At 37.6% G+C, this 21787-nt stretch overlaps 1 protein-coding gene across 5 annotated transcripts in view; it reads left to right on the top strand.

Annotated features, from left to right (window-relative positions):
* KLHL32 (kelch like family member 32) overlaps positions 1 to 21787 on the top strand; it is a 129352-nt gene that overhangs the window by 61197 nt on the left and 46368 nt on the right. For all 5 annotated transcript variants that reach the window (XM_037392463.1, XM_037392465.1, XM_037392464.1 and 2 more), the window contains one exon: positions 6396 to 6494. In XM_037392463.1, coding sequence (XP_037248360.1) covers positions 6396 to 6494 — 99 coding nt within the window. The remainder of the gene's footprint in view (positions 1 to 6395; positions 6495 to 21787) is intronic.

Genomic DNA, 21787 nt, shown 5'->3' on the forward strand with positions numbered 1-21787 from the left:
TTTATAATGAATCAAAAACAGGCTTTAAACTTTTTCTGTTTCTTAGCATATTTAACAGATTGTCTTTACTCGAAAAATGCTAACATACCATCAGTCTTTAATAAAGGGAATATCAATTTAATGTTCCAGTTACAAATCTAGAATTTCATGGTAGTGCCTGATATATTGTTATTTCTTGTGCTTGGGTTGCTCTCAGTATTACTTTAAAGCATTATCAATGTGAATCCTATTTAACTGCTGCCTTTATTTACTAACTTTATTTTGTATTTATTTATTTAAAAAACCTGTCATCCTGTAACAGCTATTATCACTTTACCAAAGAGGTTTCATGAACTGGTAGTGGTACCATCTGGTGATTTTTTTTCAAATTCATGCACACAAATCTATGGTTAGTTATAATATCTTACAGCTCCTTTATGAAATTGTACTTTCGGCTTAGTTATTTCTTTAACAAAAAATATGAAAGAGTGAAAGGTCTTCTCAAGTAATAAAGAAATAGTTGAAGTAAATATTTTGAAGTACAACTATTTCTCCTGATAATTGCTTTGATTCCTTTATAGAATATTGGCTTTCACCTCTCATCAAATCTCCCCCCTGTTTGATGGTGACAGTTTTTATAGTGATCAACCTGTATTTCATCTGCCATTTTCAGTTAAGACTGAGGGGAGACAGCTATCAGTGTCTTAGCACCTCTTGTTCTGTTAATCCTTTCTAGCTCACTTGTGGATGAGGTGTATTGCAAAGCTGTATTGTGATGATTGATTTTTTTGGGGTAAGTGACCTCCTGCGTCCTGTGTGTAGCAGTTCCACTGGTTGCCTTTTGATTAAAATTAATTGGTTAAACTGCCTAGTGTCCTTAGCAAAAATCACTTCAACTATCCTTGTTCTTTTCTACCGGGAACAACGTGCCAAGGTCATGGAAAACTGATTACAGCAGGACTATGTCTTGCTTTAAATACTTGGCATCATTTAAAAATGCAATTTCAAAGCCAAAAATAAAAATTTGATACTTAGTTTTGGACACTTCCTTTTTTACTTTGATCAGGAGGATAATCTTGTTTCTGTGCCTAGCAGTAGGTTACAGCTACTAGGTGTTAGGTTCACAGTTCAACTGCAGATTGCCCAGAAGGCTTAGAATAACACAGAGCTTAATTAACTCAGTTTATGCACTTTATTCCAGAGAAGTGTATCATGTTATTTGCTCTGGATTGGTATCAAGCTATGGACAAGACAGCTTTTCTAGAGCTGAAAGTAATCAAAGTAATGAAATGTCTTCCCAAAAAATAGTGAATTTGCTTGGAGGCTTACTTTAAATAATGGTATTTACTTATAATACTGATACTTGTTTTATAATGGTATGGAGTTGCATCAGGGGAAGTTCAGGCTGGGTGTTAAGAAAAGGCTTTTCACTGAGGGTGGTCAGAGGGAAGTGGTCACAGCACCAAGCCTGTCAGAGTATAAGAAGCATCTGGATGATGCTCTTAGTCATATAGTTTAGTTTTAGGTAGTCCTGTGAGAAGCAGGGACTTGGACACTCCTTACAGGTACCTTCCAACTTGAGATACTTTATGATTCTATGATTTATATGCTGTGCATTTAACAGATATTTTCATTTAGTTTTCTGGAAAAATATTTTTACATCCATCACAGAAATGCTGATCATGATGCCTTCTGGCATTGGCTAATGAGACATCTGGATTTTGTAACTATCTGATGTTAGGTGCCAGGGCTTTGGGCAGTTGCCTGCAGTGGACTAGAACATTCTCTTTCCCTGCTCACACTTTTTTGAAGCAGCAGTTCTTAACCTGCAAGATGCTCAGGATTCAACTGAAGCACAAATTAACAGGGAGATAGGCAGAAGTGTTAACTGGCTGCGAATGAAATGCAGTCTAAATTGCTCTAAAAAAAAAAAAAAGTTAGGTTTTTGATTGCTCTCAAGCACACAGAATGGTCTCCAGAGGGGAAAAACAAGTGGTTCTTTTGTTAGATGCCTGTCTCATTTGAAATGTGGATCTCTGCAAGTGGAGTCAAGAAGGAATTTTGCATTAAACTGGCAGGATTTTTAGGGTTTCTTTGTTTTGTTTTGTTTTCTGTGTTAAATTCCATATGGTTTACTTTCTAGAGTTTTCTGACATGGCATTATATATTTTCTTACTGTTATAGCATAATGCTGGTTTATTTTTAATGTATATCATACCACCACCACACTTATTCCATGGCCCCATAAACAGCTGTATGGAAATGAGAAGGAAATGCAGGGGTATAAATGAGTAGCTGGAATGAAGGTGGTAGAAGTGCATCCTCGATCTCTCCATGTCTGTCTGGGCATGCAGTTTAGCTCCCTGGGCCTAAAGTAGCTTTAGTTTAGTGTCTTTAAAAGTGTCTGGATGAAATATAATGGCCTGCAATATACAGGGAATAGATTAAACGATCTAATTGTTCTTTTGAGTTATAAACCTCATGAGGATCCGTAGATGTGAGTTAATCTGGACCTTGCCTTCCCTCTTGGGCTGTAAGTTTTTGTTGTGAAGGACAGTTTAAGGAGTTTCCTCCTCGCTCTGTTTTGTCCATTACTGCCCTCTTTATTATGACCATTCAATTCTTGTGTTGGCCTGTACTGGCTGGTTTGTTGTAGGGGGGTGGGAGGCATTGAACGAGTAGGAGGATGTTCTCAGTCTGGGCAGTGTGGAGGTGAGGCATGAGTAGTTGTCCTTGAGAAAGGATGGTAGAAAGCATATCTCATATGCTGCTCCTGGCCCAAGAATCTGTAGCTGCTAATTCCTCTGTGTTGCCAAGAAGTCTCCTAAAGGAAACTGATTGAAGGGAGAGGCAAGATGTGTGATCCCAGTTAATCTTTTCCAGGTTTACCCAGACCCCTAAGATGTGATGGGTTGGAGGGGATGCAGGGTGAGTTGGGAAAGGAATAGGGAAATCTTAGGGGAAGGGGGAATGAATTCCAGTTCTAGAACTGCTGCCCAGAGGGCGGGTGTACAGTGGGGTGTTCAGGGCCATGTGTATCTGTGACCATGGGGCTGATTATAGAATTCCCTTTTCTGCCGCAGAAGCTCAGGTTTAATTTACAAAAGCTTCTAATTCTAGTATCTGCAGAGCATCTTTCCTCAATATATCAATGAAGCAGAAATGGATGCATTTCCATATATATTTAAATTATATATCTAAGAAATTGTGTAATCTGCCTTTCTGGACTTTGTGGACTCGGCATGCTGTTGCAAAGAAACACCAGATTTTTGCATCCATTTTATCCTTTGGCCTGTGAATCTGACCACAAAAGGGGGTGAACTGGGTTGAGTGCATGCTCTCTCTGAAGGGTTTGTGGGATGATGGAGGATGGAATGGCTGCCTTGAAGAACAGGGTACCTGTTTGAAAACAGTCATTGTTGGGGAGGAGAAAAATAGCTTTGACAAAGGAAATCAGTTTGAAAATGAGCAGTACGTGAAACCTGGAGGCTTGGGAAAGTAAATTACTCAGGCTTTCTGTAATATCTGCCCATTATATACGGGGAGGATGTGATTAAGCTGGTTTTCCCGGGTAGCATCGTGGGCCAGAGAAAAGTTGACAGCGTAATGAAAATTAACCTTCAGAAATAAGGGTCGAATAGAGGATTGATGGTAAGATGCAGCCAGGTGCAATACCTGAATATAAAAATAGCACAGAAATCAGTCTTAAGGTAGCATGTGTCACACACAGACATTTCCTTCACTGGTGAAGATTGCACAGTTTGTCTGAAGTCAATGGTTCCAAATTACTCCAAGTTACTACCCTGATAATTATGCCATGTGACCCTTGAGTTGAGGATGAAGTGGGGAAAAGGATTAATCTTCTGTCTTTAGTTTTCACACTTATAATTTGTGATGAATTTTGAAGGTGTGAATCCAAAGTAGATCTTAGTTTCCCTCTCCTTAATTTTCAATAAACATCACTCTGAAGACAGAGCTATTGTTTTGAGGGTTAGACAAACAGAGGAGAGTCAGTCCGTGGGTGTACTTATGGTGTGCATATGGTGGTCTTTGTGTGCATTTACTTTCAGGATTCAGCTGGATAGCCTATATAGCATATAAACATCTATGCTTGTAATGAATAAAAATCAAGTAATTGTATTAATGTATAGAAGTTAAGAGGTGTGGGATAATTGTGAAATACCCTAGTTTCAGTAGAAGGAAGGCTTGCAATATTTTCTTTCTGCTTTATTTACAGCTCTCTTGTGGGTTTCCCCAGCATGCAGTTTGCTGATGGTAAACATTTAGCATAGTTGAATTGGTGTTTTTGCCTATATCCAAATGAGTATTGGATAAAAATTTAGGTAGTTCCATTTAAGGCAAAGTCTTGGGAAGAGACAAAATAGACTTTCCTCAGTTATACTCACCTTTGTGTTTCCCAAGATTTTATCTCAGCAGAATAAATCTTGTATGGTATAGGAAAGCTGTAAGAAATGGAAAAAGATGTAAAGAACGTCAGCTGGCTTGACATGAACTTTTGTTGCTGACTTTGTGCAAAGCACCTCTAGGTACTAACCAGTCACCCTGCTTGTCTCGTCTTACTTATTATCTCATAATGCTACTAGTATTGTTTGTAAATGGATTGCTGTAGCTTTAAAATACATTAATATTATCACAGTTAAATATAGTTTGCCAATGCCTACAAGGTAGTAATCTGCTTATGGTTCTGATTATCTTAATGGTGTGTCTTTAACAATGCTAAGCTGGTGGCTGGCACTTAGTAAGTAATATGACATCAGATGACAACTTCCTCAGCACGAATGATGTCTGAATAACAAACACTGCAAGGTCTAAACCAGCTTGTTTTGTCAGTCTGACCTTGAGCTCTCACTGGAAAATATTTGTTAGTTCTGCTTCCCCCCCCCCCCCCTCCTTTTTTTCCCAGTATATCTATTTGAGATATTTTTGTAACTGAAATCCTTCCTAGCTTTCCATTGAACTACCTCTCGTCATATATAGTAACCTCATTAGCACCAGCCTAAAACCTAGATTGTGCTGGGCCTGATTCTCATTTACATTAAGATCCTTACATGTCTTTCTGGCTAGATAAAGAACTTTTAAACAGTATGCAAATTACATATATGTTCACTTAAAACCTAGCATGAATATATATAGTGATTTGCACAAGCTTTAAGCATGTCATACACTGACAGAACTCAATGTAAATGAGCTCTTGATATAAGCAAGGATCAACCCCCCTTCTCTCCTGTTCTTAACATATCCATTATGTTGGAGATAATTTGTAGGTTTGCTTGAAGAAAAGCATAGATGCTTTTTCATTTCCCTCAAAAACAGTTTAACTGCAAAAGATGCAGATGAGTGTCTTTCCTTTTGTTTGCCATCCTCCTTATTCCACTGCCTTTGAGACATATAAATGATGCTGTGAGATAAAACTAAATTGGTGGGCAAAAGAAAAAGGATCTGAAAAAAGCTTTACTTCCCTGTGGAGCAGTGAGAGACTGACCTCATGTGGTGTGAAACCAAAGTTGCCGGGGGAAATACAACAAGGGTAAAACTTGGAATAAACTGAGTATCTTTACAAATTAACTTTTCTCATGCATTTCTGATTTTTTATTTTTTTTTATGTTGCACCACTTATATTTAAAGAATATTATTTTGCATAGCTTGTAATGGGATTGCTGATAAGAAATTGACCAGTGTCTGTATTCCCAGTCTTTTTTGTGTCCTGAAAGGGATCTTCTAAGAAGCTGACCCCAAGACAGCAGGCTAGGAGCTGAGGCCCAATTATCCTGACTGCTGCCTGTGTGTGATTTTAATTGAAATGAGTAGGAGTTTCGTGTGAGCAAGTGACAGAATAATCAGTCTTGGTTTCTTAGTCCTTTCTGGCACTTCCCCAGCAGCATGCTCACCCTGTGCCTTCACAACCTTACTCTGTAGAATGAAGACAGTGGTTAAGAAAATTATGAAGTGGTACCATGCAGAATGCGAAGGGCGTTCCTAGCCTGTATATTTTTTACAAGCATTAATAATATTAATAGTAGAGACTTCTGAGTCAATTCTGTTGGCCTGATTCATCAGTATATATGGAAGTATCCAGGCATCTGGATAACAAAAGAAGGTTCTGTTATTTTGAAAAGTCACATTTTAAAATAAATATAATATATTTAGTTTTAAAGGATTTAGGGGGTAATGTGGATTACGGACTCTCATAGGAAGATCTGCTTAAAAAGAATTAGGGAAATTCAGGTGAACTTCTAAAAACTCTGTCCCCATCCTGCAAAGACTTTTCTATATGCTTAATTGAACTCTTTCTATTCTTTATGTTGACTTAAATGCCTGAAATAGCAAAGGCCTTTATTACTTTCTACAAGTACTTAGAGTTCTACATGACAAACCTTCCATTTTCTTTTTTACAGATCCTCTTGGAACCAGGGGTAATACAGGATGTCCTAGCAGCTGGGAGTCATTTGCAGCTACTGGAGCTTCTCAGTTTATGTTCTCACTATCTCATTCAGGTGAGGCTTCTCTGGTTACTATCAGCCATTTCTGTTTGGTAAGCTTTTGTTTCAAGCCTAATTTCAGCAGGACAGTATTAGTACAATACCTGGTGTCATCTAAATGGCAATAAACTGGATTTCAGGAGACCTGAATTTTGGGTGTAATTTGGATATCAGTGTGTGGTAGGTACTTCCTCCTCCCATTCATTTTGTCTTTTTCAGTCCTGAAAACAAGCATTGTCTAACTGATTAGTATCAGTATATGACAGTTTTATTCCTTTTTTTACCAGAGAATTTGCTTTCTCCTGCCTCAAGTTACCAAATGTTAAATACTTCCCTATTGTGATCGTGAGTATTGTGAAGCATTTAGATGCATAAGTGTTTACAGCAGAAGAATATTGATATGTTCATTTCAGGTCACACTACCTCTCACTGAAGGAGTAGGGCTTATTAGAATCGCACCTTATTTGCAGCTGGCCTTATGCCCATAATGCTGATAATATTATTAATATTAGGGCTGTCATTATGAAGCAAAAAATCTGAATCCAGTAAAATATTTTTTTTTTTGTGCTTGGCTTATATAGGAGGTGGCTCACAGTGGTAGCAAAAACATAGCTTTGATGTGGATCTATGAAAAGACTTATTAAAAAAAAGGCAGTAGCAATTCTGCAGAACTGTTTCCTTGTCTCTAATTTTTCAGTATTGTTTCTGAAATAGGGTGTGTTGGCTGCATCTGTGCAACAGCTGGGCATGGAACTGCACATCAGCATGATCCTCTCCATATGCACTTGCCTTCCAACAACATAACTGCCTTTGAACAGTCTGAGTGTGCTTGGCAGCACACTGAGCTGCTGAGTACTGTATGCACGCAGGATCTCACGTTAAGAGCTTTAGGATGTACTTGAAGGCTAGGCTTTGTATGGAGAAAGAATCTGTTCTTTGAGTGTTAGCCCTAGTGAAGCCTTCAAAATGTATGTTCAGGTAATAAGGTGATATTAATTTGTGCGTTATAAATTAATTAGAAAGTTAAAGGAGCTGGTAGACTACTACAATCTATTTTTAGGAAAGTAAGGAGGGATTTAATTTTTCTGAGAAAACAGACATGTAACGGGAAAGATGGTTGGTTTGAGAAATAAGAAAATTGAGATGCCAAATAAGCCACAAAACCATTTGCCTACCAGTTGTCAGGCAGGCCTGGGAAGGGGTTATTGTAGTGAGAAAGAAGATACAAGTCTTAAGATTGATAATTGTAGAGTGTATTTAATGCCCCACCAGTAGCAAATCAGTCAGTGTGAACATGTCTTTGCTGCTTCCATGCTCTGTGTTTGCCAGAAATTGAACTAAGGAGACCATTGCAGCAAACAACCCAGAGGAAATATTAAAGAGTAGGGAAGAAGCTGAGTATTGTGGTGCTGGTGAGGTAGGGACATGAGAGGAATGTAGGAAAGGAGCCAGGTACATGCCCAACATAAGTCCTTGTACTAACTTCTTCCATGACCTGTGTTGAGTAGCCTGTGGTGTTTGTAGCTCTTCCCTCGGCACCATCTTAATACTTTTAATCGCAGGGTAACTGTAGAATTAGCAATGCTTTAGACCTTGTCCTTGATGTGCCAGCTATAGTCAAGTATTTAGAACAAACTGCTAATGATATTTTTTAAAAAGCCCAACGAACACACCAAAAAAAAAAAAAACCCCCCAAAAAAACCCCAACGAAAAATCAACACCAAAACCACACACACCCTGCCCCCCACACTCCCCTGAAAAAAGCCCCAGAGTGAGCAAACATTGCTGCCAAATTATTCTGTAATTAACAGACCAGTAAAAATTCTCTGGAGGTGATGGTCAATATGCAGTTAACTCAAATGATGTGAAGGAGCTCTGTTGTACTCAGTGTGCCGAGATAGGGTAACTGGAGCTACTTTGGTATAAAAATTAAGAAGTGGGTCCCAGTGTCCAGATTGTCAGTGATGGAGGCAGACAACAGGATAGGGAAGGAAGGGCACAGAATGAGGAGGAGAGTAGGTGTTGGGAGACAGAGAGCAGTGGTAGTACTGTAAAGTATTTTTTAATCAGGGTCTCATTATAAGGTTTTGAATCTGCATGGACACCTGTGGGATCACTGTAGATTACTTGCACTACTTAGGTAGTGTAATTAATTATTACTGTAGCTTTACTAAAAGTAAAATTAAAGTAGTTTAAGTGGCTTTAAGAAGGCCTTCTTTATCCTTGTTGGTAACTGGGTGTCTTGTCACCCTGCATGCTGTGATACAGATGCTGGAAAGAGAATAACGCTTGTCCTTTCTCTTCTTTCTGATGAGTCTGAGTGCTACAGAATTCTTGATTTACTGTACTAGTGAATTTCTTTCTTGTTGTTTTGAGTTGTTCAGATATCATGAACTTAGCTTAGTTTAGCATAAATTCAGGGAATACAGTATGTAGAATCTAGCTGTTACTTATTATTATTGTGTAATGATAATGCTGCATTTTAACTTCGTAGAGTTTCTTCAGTTGTTTGGATTGGACCAGACGTTTCCTGTAAAAGCATGCTGCTGTTATTGTTAAAGCTTGTTCTAGCTCTTTTCTCTAGATGTTCCAGCTTGTCATGTCATCTTGATACTTTTATCTGGGGCCTGTAATTATTCCATGGATATCAATAAGGATTTTTTTTTCTGCTACAAATGAAATTGACATGGTCCGTACACATATCTGTTCCAAGGCATATTTGTAGTCTGCGAGATTGCAAAGACTATATTGATCTAATTCGTCGAAGATGATTGTCAGAGCGTCTTAATTGTCAAAGATGAATTAAGGAATTTCCTCTCAGTTGTCTTGGAATAAACAAGATGTTATTTTGACTATAAGACAGATACTCTGTCTCATAGACCAGCCAATTTAGAGCACTTTAATTTATTGATAGATCTCAAAAAGATTTCTGTAACAAATTGTTTGAATCACAATTATGGAATTTTTGTAAAGAGCTTTTGATTAAAGGAAAAACAGAAAAAAAGAGAAGAACGTTCTTTCCCTCACCCTCAATTAGGTAACATCCATGTCCAAGACATTTGTGATAGCATGATGCAGTGGAGGTTTCTGACAACACTGCTAGCTTACTAAATGAGTTTTATCATCTATAAACTTCACATTATCAAGTGTTCTGTAGCATCTGATGTTGATTCCATTTTCTTACTGGAAAACTAATTTTCATTTTTGATTGATAACTTACTAATTCTTATTTTAAAAGAATTGTAAATTGCATTTTTCTACTTGCAAACAAGAGAAATAGCCAAGCATTCCTTACTTTAGGTCTTAATTCCGGCTTTGTGTCGTGCAGACTTCTCCTGCCTCAGCAGTGTCATATCTTGAATTATGATCACCACCTAGCCTTTGCTGTTTGGGGTTTTTGGTTTTAGCTCAGTTTGTAGAGGGAGACTTTTTGGAGCATGCTGATGTATGAGATACATACATATTCATGAATCTCTTTGATTATGTTGTCTGCATAATTCTCAGGTACTTTAAACATAGAAACAAGGCTTGAAATCTCACACATCCATCTCAATCTAAACAAACGCTAGGGCAATGTGATTGTTCTTGGATGTATTGCTGCCCCATAGGTGTGGAAGCTGAAGGCTTGAGCTTTGTGTGTCTTGAATTGCACTAAAGTCTGTGGTCACACACAGAGTATTTGCTTGCAGAGTGCACATCTAGTTCTCTAAGACTCTTTGTTTCCCGAGTTCGTCTTCCAGCTCAGATTGATTGTTAGTTTGGGCTGAAGTTTTTCTAAGGAGGCTAACGCAGAGAGCTGCAACCAGCAGGTAAACTCTGAATTATAATGGAAGCAGATTACCTGAATGTCATTTCCCTTTTAAAAGCTCTAGCCTTTAGAGTGCCAGTGGACCATAACTGTCCTACTGTGACATTGGAGAAGGCATGAGAAAGCTAGTTGAAGGCGTTGAATGTGATGGAAGTCTGAGAATGGACGACTTAAATGGAGCCGTGGAGAACATGGTATTAGGTAGTGTGTTTGTGATGACCTGGTTTACACTTAAAACTTGCAAATGTTTTTCTGAATGGTACATGATGACTTTATTCTTATGCAAGAGTACAAACGTGTTAAAAGATTTATTCAGAATATAGAAATGTTTGTTTCATAAATGTCTGAGTTACATAACTGATTGTAGATGTAAGAAGTTTTGTCTTTTACAGCTAGCTGTTCGTGTATTCAGTACCAAAGAGAGCCACAAACTGCAAAGCATTTCAACAATCAAAATGTAATAGGGAGGAAATGCTATTCAGAATACAAGTTTTTTTGGAATTTCCTTCTGCTGATCAACATGATCTCAATATTGTGTGGATATAGCTTTAGTAATCAGCTTTTAAACCAGAGGTTGATTTCCACTGACATTCAGAGGTCTGGACATAAGACTGCCCATTGTGAAATCTTAAAGCTAAGTGATTTTTCTGTGTTTTCTGAAGTCCAGTATTACTGTTTTCAGTGGAGTCCCATATACCTCCTGGATTACATTCAAGGTAATAGAGTGATAGGTGTGAGTGAGAGGTTTAAAAGTCGCAGAACTGTCCAAAACAGCCCACTCATTTCTGAGAGGCAGGACATGGCATTATTGTTAGCTTTTACCCCTTTAACTTTCTGATGCCAGATCAGGCACATCTCGTGAAGAGCAAATTAAGTTTACATACTGGACAGAGTCTGCATACTGGACAGTGTCTGGGATATCATTTATGTTATGTTTATTGGTTGGACAGTTAAGTATTTTCAATACAGCCTTATTAGAAGTGGTATTAACTGTCATTGTACTCAATGCTGGAAATAATTTCCTATTTTCACAGTACTAAGGAGCAGCAATTATAGTAGACATGAGCAGTGATCCCGATTGCCATTAAAGTTCCCCTGACTGTTAAAAAGTTGTTCTTGGGATCATGAATGTTTTTCTGTCAAGAGAAGTTAAAACTTTGATGCCAATTTAGCCGTTAGTTTTAACTGCATTAAGTTCCCTGCGAAATGATAAATGTATTACGTTACCTTTTAGAAACTTCATTACAGTGGATAGAACTCTGCCACAGGTATATGTGCCCACTTGCTACTGATGTCGGTCATAGCATCTTTAAACAGAGCTGAAAAGAACATTTTAGGTGAGTGATTAAAAAGAGCCTGAAAAAAACACGGCACTGTACAGCAGCAGTCAACTGGAATTTTCTTAGGGCCACCTTTGTACCGTATGCTCTGGATTCTTGTATACAAAAGCAGACAGTGAGCGAGATCAGGCCTTGAATGGAAAAATCAGATTAATCAACTTCCAAATGATAAAGAAAGACCTCCTGGAATAATTCTTGGTAATAAGTGAGACAGGCAAATTGTCTTGGGTAGGGGCATTTGATTTTTAACCTTCTACTCTAATGGTCAATCTAGGCTTATAAAACAAAATTTTTTCATGGTGTATGAATACCTAATGAACTGGATCTTTTCTTCTAGTAATTTTAAACTATTTAAATGTGTTTATAGATTGAGATATGATACTAGTTTTAAAAGGAAGAATCTACAAATTAATCTGCCTGTGGAATTAAAAGGAGCGTGCATGTTTTTTATATGTGGTGGGGCCAGAGCTTCAAAAAAGTTTATTTTTCTTAAACCCAACTTCTCCATTTGGAACGGTGCCAACAACACAATTCCAACTTTCACTAAGATACTCTCCTTCAGAGATGAATTAATTCTTGCACTAGAGATTGAGAGCATCACCTTTGTATTGCTGGGAACCCCAGCTCAGTTGGGATTTTAGCTCCTGGGTTTTTCATATAGAGCAAATTAAACTTCTGGAAAAAAAATCTAAAGGTCATCTAGCAACCAATGCTTGCCCTTTTTTTAACTAATACTGAGTTTTTAATCTAAGTACATGCTTGCACACTTTCTACCACCCCTACTTCCCCAGAATTAGAGTGGTGTTTTATAAAGCCACTACCATCAAACTTGCATCTTTATCCACCAACTTTATCCCATGGTGGAAAGAGTGACCTTCCCCTACCATGAATATGAAGTAGACAGAAATTATGTTATCTTGCATTTTGCTGGTTTTCAGTGTTATGCAACCAGTTGTTGCTGTGCTAGCCTGCTATTTTTTGAAGGAGCATGTTTTGTCAGTTGTTGAGTCATTAAGCTATTAACAGTCATTAGGAAAATTATTGTACAAAGCTTAGAAATAACTTTGGGAATTTATCTCCGGCTCTCTCTTTAACATACAGATACATTACAGAAATACATATTTTTATATATGAAACGTGAATGCACTGCTGAGGATTCCAACTTAAAATGAGACTTGGGGAAAAAAAAAATATGGTGGTGGTTTTCTCCATTTTTGCAGTTGGTGTCAGTGAAGAAAGTAAAACTGGTATACCCAGTCGCTTTGAATCCCATTCTTACTGCAATCCACTTGCTGCTGTTTAGCTGTGAAGTGACGGTGGATATTCTGCTCCTGGGGGTATTAACTGTTAGAGATAGTGGTGCAACTACGGTCGGGAACCTGCTGGTCGGTTGTGTCTCTGTGTGTGTTCTACTTGTCCTAATGAAGTAATAGCTGGGAAAGCTGAACCAGAACTGCTGATGGATGTGCAAAGAATTGTGCTGGAGTGTCTAGGTTTACTACTACTGGCCAGATTAAAACTCTCAAGCTGTCTAGCTAGTTGTATGGATATACACTGCTGGTCTTCTGCTTCAGAGTTGCAGGAGAGGTCACAAATTGGGAAGAGACAGATACTGCTACGTCTTCCTTGTCTTTGCACTTTCTGTCAGGAAGGGAGAGCAGTTTTGGTATGTGTCTTAAAGAGGAACAAAGAAACTATATTGCTTCACCGTTTCCCTCTCTGCCCTTCTGATGTTGTCTTTCTACTCAATGTGGCTTCCTTACCTGACCTTTCTGTCCGTCAGCCCCTGAAAGATTCCTGCTTCTAGCATCTTTCTAGTGTTTTTATGAAGCTGTAAACAGAGGCCGATGATTCCCAGATGCTTAGTGTACAAAATTCTCCTTTGGTTTTATTACCTTCTGATCAATACTGATGTATTATGTCATCCCTCCTGCCCCCCCCTCCCTGGTGTCTTTAGCTTTTGAATCTCCTCATTAGTTGAGGCTGTTTAGATACGTGAACCCCCCAAATGGCAGCATTTGTAATTGAGTAGTGCAGCTTCGCTTATCTGCTGGTGTCCTCGGCGACATGCCGAGTTAGCAGTCTGGCAGGAAAATTTGTTTGATGGCAAGAGATAGCACCGGGAAGGCCGAATGGCGGCAACTTGGAAGGCGGCAGTTGGGGCCCTTCCTCCCCCGGCGCGGGCAGCAGGTGGCGCTGTGAGCCCGTACCAGTTCGAGCAGATAAATTCGAGCTGAAATCAGAAAAAATGAAAAGAAAAATTATTTATTTTTACTCCGTATTAGTCTTCTGACCTAATCAGTAAAAAAGCCATTATTCACACAACACTGGGCAATATGGATTGTAATTTTTAACAAATAATAGGAAACTGTTAATGTTTTCGCAGGAAATACAGTTCTGTCTTGTGCAGCAATGGTCATTTATCACTGCACTTTGTGAAATCACTCATTTGTTCTAATTTGAATGTAAATGACTCTAAGGTTTTACAAATAAGGTGACAGACTCACATAAATGTAATTGCAGGGTTCATCTCTCTCTTTTTATATATCACTCATTAAGTTATGAATTAAATACATCGTATTAAACCAGGGGCATGTCCAATGATGATATTGTAATGGCAAATTACTCTATGCTATTAGAGGTGTATTTTTTATTCATGGACATTAATTTGTCATTAAGCGGCATTAGTTTAGCACTTTTATGTGGAAGACGTGACCTGAAAGAGACTTACAGCTCTAATGTGAAAGAATGGGAATACAGGGACCAGATGTACAGAGATTTTTTTTTTTACCTCCAGTAAAGAAGTAGAGGGACATTTTAGTTAAATTTGCTTTGATCTAAAGCAATTTCAGTTGTGTTAAGCCGTCTTAGCAAAGGTGTTTCTGAAACATGAAGATGCTTTGGCTATAAAGTATTTACCAATATGGGAAAAGCCAGAATGCTAAGTACAAAATGGTGACTATAAATCATTTGTAACCTATGAACCTGAAGAGAACATTGGGCCTGAAGTGAGTTACAATCTGATTTTATCTCAGAAGTATCACTGGGGTAGAGAGTTAATTGTCCATCTTTTCTTTCCTCTGTACTGGCTTAGCCAAAACAAACTAATCTTTTTTTCCTCCTTAACTGTGAAGAAAGTATCTTTTACTTTCCTCTATACTTTGTATTTTTAAACACAACTATTATTATTTTCACAGGGATCAATTTCAAGTTTGAAATGTTAAGCAGGAGAAGAATCTTTCTTAAGTAAATGAATGAGAAATTTTATTATTTGATTAAATTTGAGAGGAAACTTGGCACTTGAAGCATTAAACTGAGGAAAATAAGGAATGACTCTGCTTTGTCTTTTATGAGGCTTTTTTAAATATCTTATTTTCATTTTACTGTCAGCCTGATAGGAGAGAATATCCATTCAAAACCTTGGTTACTTAATGGTGGAAATGGAGATGTCATAAAGGTCCAAGCTGAGACATCCCCCAGTTTGGCAGTATTTTCATTTTAGACATTTCTTTAGACAATTGCTCATTAAAGGCAAAAAGTCTGAACTTGATATGGATCTATGTAGTTGATTCCCCGTACCACTGTTATAGGTTATGTTTTTCTGATGGCTTAATCTTTTCTTTTTGATCCATCTCTCTGAACTGCTTACAACACACTTAACTAGTGTGTTTTGCTAGTTAAGAAGAAAGATTTGTAATGAAAATGACTTAAGCCCAAAGTATACGTAAGTAGTTTCAGAAATTTAAATACCCCAAATTATCACCTAGTTTTAACTGCTGTTAAATACTATTTCAGTACTTAATAGAAAAACATTTTTCATTGAACCATTTCAGTTTGTAGGGGAGCACAAAGAAGGAAACAAGTTTCATGTAAGGCTGTTGGTGTTTTTTAGTAGGTCTCAGCAGCGGTAAATGAAACAGCATTTTAGCATGTTCCATCATTTACAGTGTTTTGTTTGCACAACTGCATCAGAGTAGAATTTGCCAGGGAACCAGTATCTTGCCTCAGAATTGTGATGTAGGCTAATTCTATTGAAAACAAAACCTCCGTTTCTGTGCAGGGTATTGAATAGGTCTTGAACGCAGAATGAATATAAGGGTATGCATGCTGTCTTACTGAATCTTCAGCCAATATGCAATCAGAGCTTTGAAAGTTATAAAATGCCCTCATTCATCTCACTAATTATAAAAATTATAGATACAAACCTAAAGATTAGTAGTATCAACAACTTTATTGATCATCAGTCATGTCCTGCAAGTGTGTTATTCCAAACTGAAAAATGTTTGTAACTTTATTCACTTGTTTTCCTGTGTAATCTATTCTAAACATCTGTTTATTAATGTGGAGGAAGACGCTGCTAAATTTCCCATCTGTTTCAACAGAGTCTTACAGAATTTGTGATTTCTACCATTGGTTGTGTCTAGTTGCATAGGTGGCATTGGATCTTGAATGATGTTAACCATGACTTTTATTTGCAGTTCAGCGGGAACTGAGCTACTAACACAGGGAATAGTCTCTACATTAATTTTTATAGAAGCTGTGGTGCCCTCTGGATTAGAGGGGTAGTAATATATTGGCTGGACTTGCCTCGTAAACACTGACCTTTGTGAAAGTTTCCAAAGCCACTCAAAAGAGTTCTTTTTCCTATATTCCATTTCAGTGTTTTCTCCTTGTTTACCATAAGCCACATCTCTTCTAATTATATATGCAAGAAGGCCTTGAATTTCCATAGCATCTAAGCACACCTGTTTATCATGAGGGAAAGTACTGTAGTAACCTCAGGTGTGCTCAGCCCCCAAAACACATTGGGATTGGAATTCCCACAGACTTGAAATAGCATATGGTGGCCAGGGATAAAGCTAGGGGACAGGCCCAATGCTGGGAGACAGGCCCAATCAGTGTTTTTATGTCCTTCTGTTTTGTTTTTGCCTGCCTCACTATTTTTACTGATATTTGCAGCATTACCATCTTCATGGGGAACTGAAGTATGCAGGAAGTAGATGTATACACTGGTGATGTCAAGGACCCTGACAGGCTGATGGTGAATATATTTACTAAATACTTGAAAGTGTTTGACTACCTAGAGGCTGATTTGAGTCTTAACTTGGATGTGTATTATACACCATTGGTAAAAAGTCTAAACAAGTTCTGGACTCATATAGCACCATTCAGCCCTGGATCAAAAGTTGAACAGATTAATCAAACTTCTTGAAAAGGAATAAAACAATTAGTGAAAATGATCAGTGTGTGTGGTGAATATTTTGGGGTAGGGGAAAACAAACAATATCGGGCATATGTAACCTTTGATAAGCTGTTGTTAGCGTTTTGCTTTTAGGTGTGGTTGAAATCTTTGAAATTTAGCAGCATTACTTTGTAAAATCTGAAATTTCTGATTTCTATAACCTTGCATGGTATAATCATTGACTAAAATCTTTTTCAGTAAGTAAGCTCTAGTTAATTTTAAAAAACCAGTGACTTTGGCTGCAGAAATACATTATTTTTGAAGTAACTGAGCTATGTCCCTCCTCTAAACGCCCTTCGAATTTTCTGTAAGAGTGTGTCTGGCTTCATTTCATGTGTTCCATGGTTTTGAGCTACTGGCAAGCATCTGTGGTTGCGAACGCTTAGAAATTGGGCCTGTAATGATCTGTTCTGCTTTTAAATGTGGTGTCTTCCCAATGAAATCTTGAAGCCAATGAGAATTTCATGATTTGATTACATCTTAAATATATTATGACGCATTGATTAAATATTTTTCTCTTCTATTTTTCTGTGGAAAAAAAGCCTTGGTGGTAAAGCATGGAATTCTGATTGTTAGCTGTTTGAGATTGGGGTGGGGGTGGGGAGGGGGGAGAGAGAGAAGAATGATGAGGGATTATTTTTCATTCTTGATAAGAACTGCTAGAAACTACATGAACCAAAGTTGGCATGATCTTTGAAGTCTCATGCCTTCAAACATGTTCACTTCAAAGCAGTGTGAACATTCACACATTAGTTTTGGGAGGACTTGTGACTTCTTTGACACTACTGAAGGACAGATGTAGGAAATGTCAAACTGGGCATTGAGTCAGGGTCCATTTTTTACCTTTGGGCTTTGCCCTTTCTAGGTTTCCTATTTTTGAGAGTCGAGTTTATAATAATTTTGACCAAGAGAGTGATAAGTGAATCCCTAGTCAATAATGCTTAACATACAAGCAAATCCCCCTCGATCCTCATGCATACTGAATTATTTTTTTTATTTTTTCCTTCTAATTCAGTGTTCCTTTCAGTATTGTTTTCATTCTTTCACTTCTTGTATGTGGACTACTACTACTTTTTATCCTGCTTACCTTCTAAGATTAGTTCTGATTATTATGTAGGAAACCTACTAACCAGCACAGCTCCTAGCCATGAGGAGGAGAGATGCTCTTCTCACTGCATAAATTTAGGGACAGTGTGTTGTGGAGGGTTTTATTTTACTGAGACATAATGCTTATGCAAAACATGCTACAGACATTTTGCTGATAGATTGAGCTGTATAAATAACTTTAAATTGTGTTAAAGTTGGGGGTGGGGAAGAAAACAATTTTCTAAGTACTAGAGCACTGGAATGTGTTCCAGGCGTTTGAGGTTCTGGGTTTCGTATCTTCTGCATCATGGGAAATCTTTTAGATTACTCTTTTTCTCCACCTTTTTTCTCTGTAAAATGAGAATTCGCCTTGGTTTAGTGCTGTGAGCAAAAACTTTCTTAGTGATTTTTGAGCTGAGGTCAGATAGTGCAGGAGCACAGAGATACCTGAACAAATGACAGTTTTCCAAATAAAATGGATATGTTGCCTTTTCATCATTCACATGCAAGTTCTTTTAACTGCTGAGTACCCTCATATCTTCCTGCAGCTGCAACAAGTCTCTTGTTCTTTAGAGGAATGTGAAACCATATGCCCTCAGAGGTGAAGTTGTGCAAATATTTCCTCCTTTACCTGTATAGACAATTGTCAAAAGACTTGGTTTATTGCAGCAACTTTTTTAATGCAGAGTTGTGAAATGTTCTTAATCACACGAAGGCAGTGCTATCAGTCCTGTACTTCCTAGTCCAGTGGCTAGGGTAACTTTGATCCTATATTCATGAGCCAGAAACTATTTTCCGAAGATTTGTTCAGAAATTTTTTGCTTTCATATATTCTTTCCATTTAATAAAAATCTTTGCTTAAGGTCAAATCTTCAGGAGTCTTTCTTTAAAACTAATTTGAGGACATTAAAACTTGCAAGGTTGGTTTCCCAGCCTATAGTATTTTCATATCCTTGAAGTGTGGACTTCAGAACTGGGACCGATATTTGAGCAGTAGCTTTAAAAATGCAACGTGGAAGCAGCAAGAGTGTTTGTTTTTTTTATTGAATGGTACTTGGTGTGCATTTTATGACATGAGTTTTTTGTTTAGTTGTTTTTTTATTCCTTTGGTGCAGTACTGTTCTGAGAACTGATATTGCTATTTATGACTGCTTCTTAGTGCCTCCTGATGGTCTGTAAGTGTTGTTCTGAATAGCGCCTGGTATATTTTCTGTATTAGCTATGTGACTGGTTCTTGGATTTTTATTTCTTAATGTGATCACTTTGCCAGGAAAGCCAGATAATACTCATATTCTGTCATTCCCGTAATTTGTTACCCCATTGCTTTTGCAAAGTCTTCTGCAAAATCTGCGGGCGAAACTTACCATTCTCTAGTTCAAGTAAACTGTTAACAGTATGGGACCAAGAGTCAATTCCTTGAGAACTTTGCCAGAAAATGTTACACTGCTTTATGACCTACCATTAGTAACTTCATTTTGAGATGGTCGTTAAACCAATCTTTGATCCATCTAAGATGCATCTTACTAAAAGTATGTGATATATGAAATTTATGAAATACTATAATGCTCAACTTTCTCTAATACTCCTTGTGTTAAATTTGTCCCATTTTATTCTGCCAGTATTTCTTGTAAACTTGGGAAAATGAGCTCTTCTGAGGTTTCAAAAAAAAAGTTCCCCTACTGACTCCTTATTCCTTTCATAAAAGTCAAACATTGATAGATAGCTGGGGTGATGTGATTTTTACAATGCATTAGGAGCTACTGATTTCAAATTGGTGACTGATTCCGCTTTGTCTATCAAAATTATGCTCAGTATTGAGTTATTGTGCACTAGATTCAGCTTCTCTGTAGATAGTGTCACATACTGCCGTAAAATTCTGAGAAAGCTTTGCTGTTTGCATTCAGCAAAAATTTCTAAGACTTGAATCTGCATGCTAATTGACCTGTCATTCCACACATTTTAGTTTGTTTCATTATCTGGTGATATTAGATGTCCTGCTTGCTACAGTTACTTTTTTCCAAATCTCCATTTTTAAGTGTGTTTATTAGCTCTGTAATCCTTAAGCATTTGGTGGCAGGCTGTTGCCCATGATTCTGAAGCAGAGACAGGTTTTTAAGAAAAATGGTTTATTACAGAGCACACATACACATCATTGTAATGTTCCAGAAATAAAATGTCATAAAAGATTATGAAACAGTTATTTGAATCATATTACATATTCTTTGCATATGAACACCTCCCCTGTTCTTATTTATACCTAGAGTGTTAACATTAGTATATTGATAATTTTGGAATATGCTCCCTGTGTTTGTTGTTTAGCAATACATCACGAGTGTTGACTTCCATTTTTAGTTAGTGACTATCATGCTATTACCCATCTTCATCCTTATTCATTTACATTTATGTATTACATTTATCCTACAGTTGGAGGAACTATCACCCAGCCTCGCTGAGAAGCCATGTGTTCTTTTGATTGTGTTTCTAATTCTCCTGCTAGGTTCCAGTACTGTTTGCTCCTGCTCCTTGTTGTCTCTGGAGTTCCTGTCGGGATCCGCTCTCCTGTTCTGCGGTCTGGGTTTTTTTTCATGCTTCTGCATTTAAAAGTGCTAGTGTCTTTCTCTGACCTGCCAGGGCTCCAAAGTGGACCCTAAGCAGCACCATAGAAACGGACTTCCAGGCTTCAGGTTTTGTCATTGTGATTTGGCTCGCAGTGGACAGTGATGCAGACAGGATCTTGCTTAGCTGTGGAATACGTTATGGACAGTGCAGCTAGAAGGGGGTGAGATTTTAGCTGCAAAGTTCAAAGACGTCATTACTGAGTATACCCAAACTATTTAGTGTTTTTAGAGGCTGATGAGGGGGGTCAACAGAAGTTTTTCACAGTGACGGGGACTCCTATGGGTAATTTCCATCCTGAATATTTTTAATGTGAAAGACCAATGGTCTTTTTCTGTTGATCTCAGTAATGTGTGACATGTTTTCAAGAGACTTTAAAGAGATTCATTGTGAGGCTGGAAAACTTCAGCTTTGAAGTATTAAGTTTTGATAAAATAGTAAGTTATTTTAAAAAAAGGCATTGGAAAGGGAAGATATCGGGTACCTTAATACATCTACTAACAGATTTATGTTGATTTTTTTTTTTTCTTACTCTCCCCTTCCCCTTCATGCTGGTAATGGAATTAAGAATAAAAATGACACTTTAACATACTGTATATTAGAAACATATTTTCTACTTATATTTTCACTGTGTTTGAGAGTTTTCATACTTTATAGTGATTCAAAACTTACTTTGCTTTTCAGAATATTAAGGGGATTTCCTGCCTACTTTTGAAACAGATCTTAAGAAGATTATTGAAATAATATTTCCCCCAATAAGTAACTGGTATGTACCAAGACAATTACAAGATCTGTTGCTCAAATGTAGAAAGAAATTAAATAAGCAATTGGAAAATAATTTCTGAGCATCCCCAGTAGAATCTACTGTATCATACTCAATTCCCATTTGTAACATGTCGTATTATTTCTGTCCTGCCTTGGCAGATGGAAGGGCTGTTACAGTGTCTCACTTGAGGATCAAGTTTACAGAGAATTTTTGTGTATTAAATCATACAGTGGCTTTGAGCTATAAAGCGATACCATCAAGAAAAAGGCAGTTTGAGTCTAGAATATTTCATGCAAGGTAATTTATAAAGCTAAGGAAGTATTAATGCTGGTGTGTACAAGGTATTGCTGAAAAATCATGAATACTGTGAAGAGTTTGTTCATGCAGAGGAATAAATGAAGTCAGACTGGGAGAGGTGTAGAAAAGGGCAGCTAAGATGATCAGGAAGGC

This window comes from Falco rusticolus, chromosome 6 (genome assembly GCF_015220075.1).
Source record: "Falco rusticolus isolate bFalRus1 chromosome 6, bFalRus1.pri, whole genome shotgun sequence".
Taxonomy (NCBI): domain Eukaryota; kingdom Metazoa; phylum Chordata; class Aves; order Falconiformes; family Falconidae; genus Falco; species Falco rusticolus.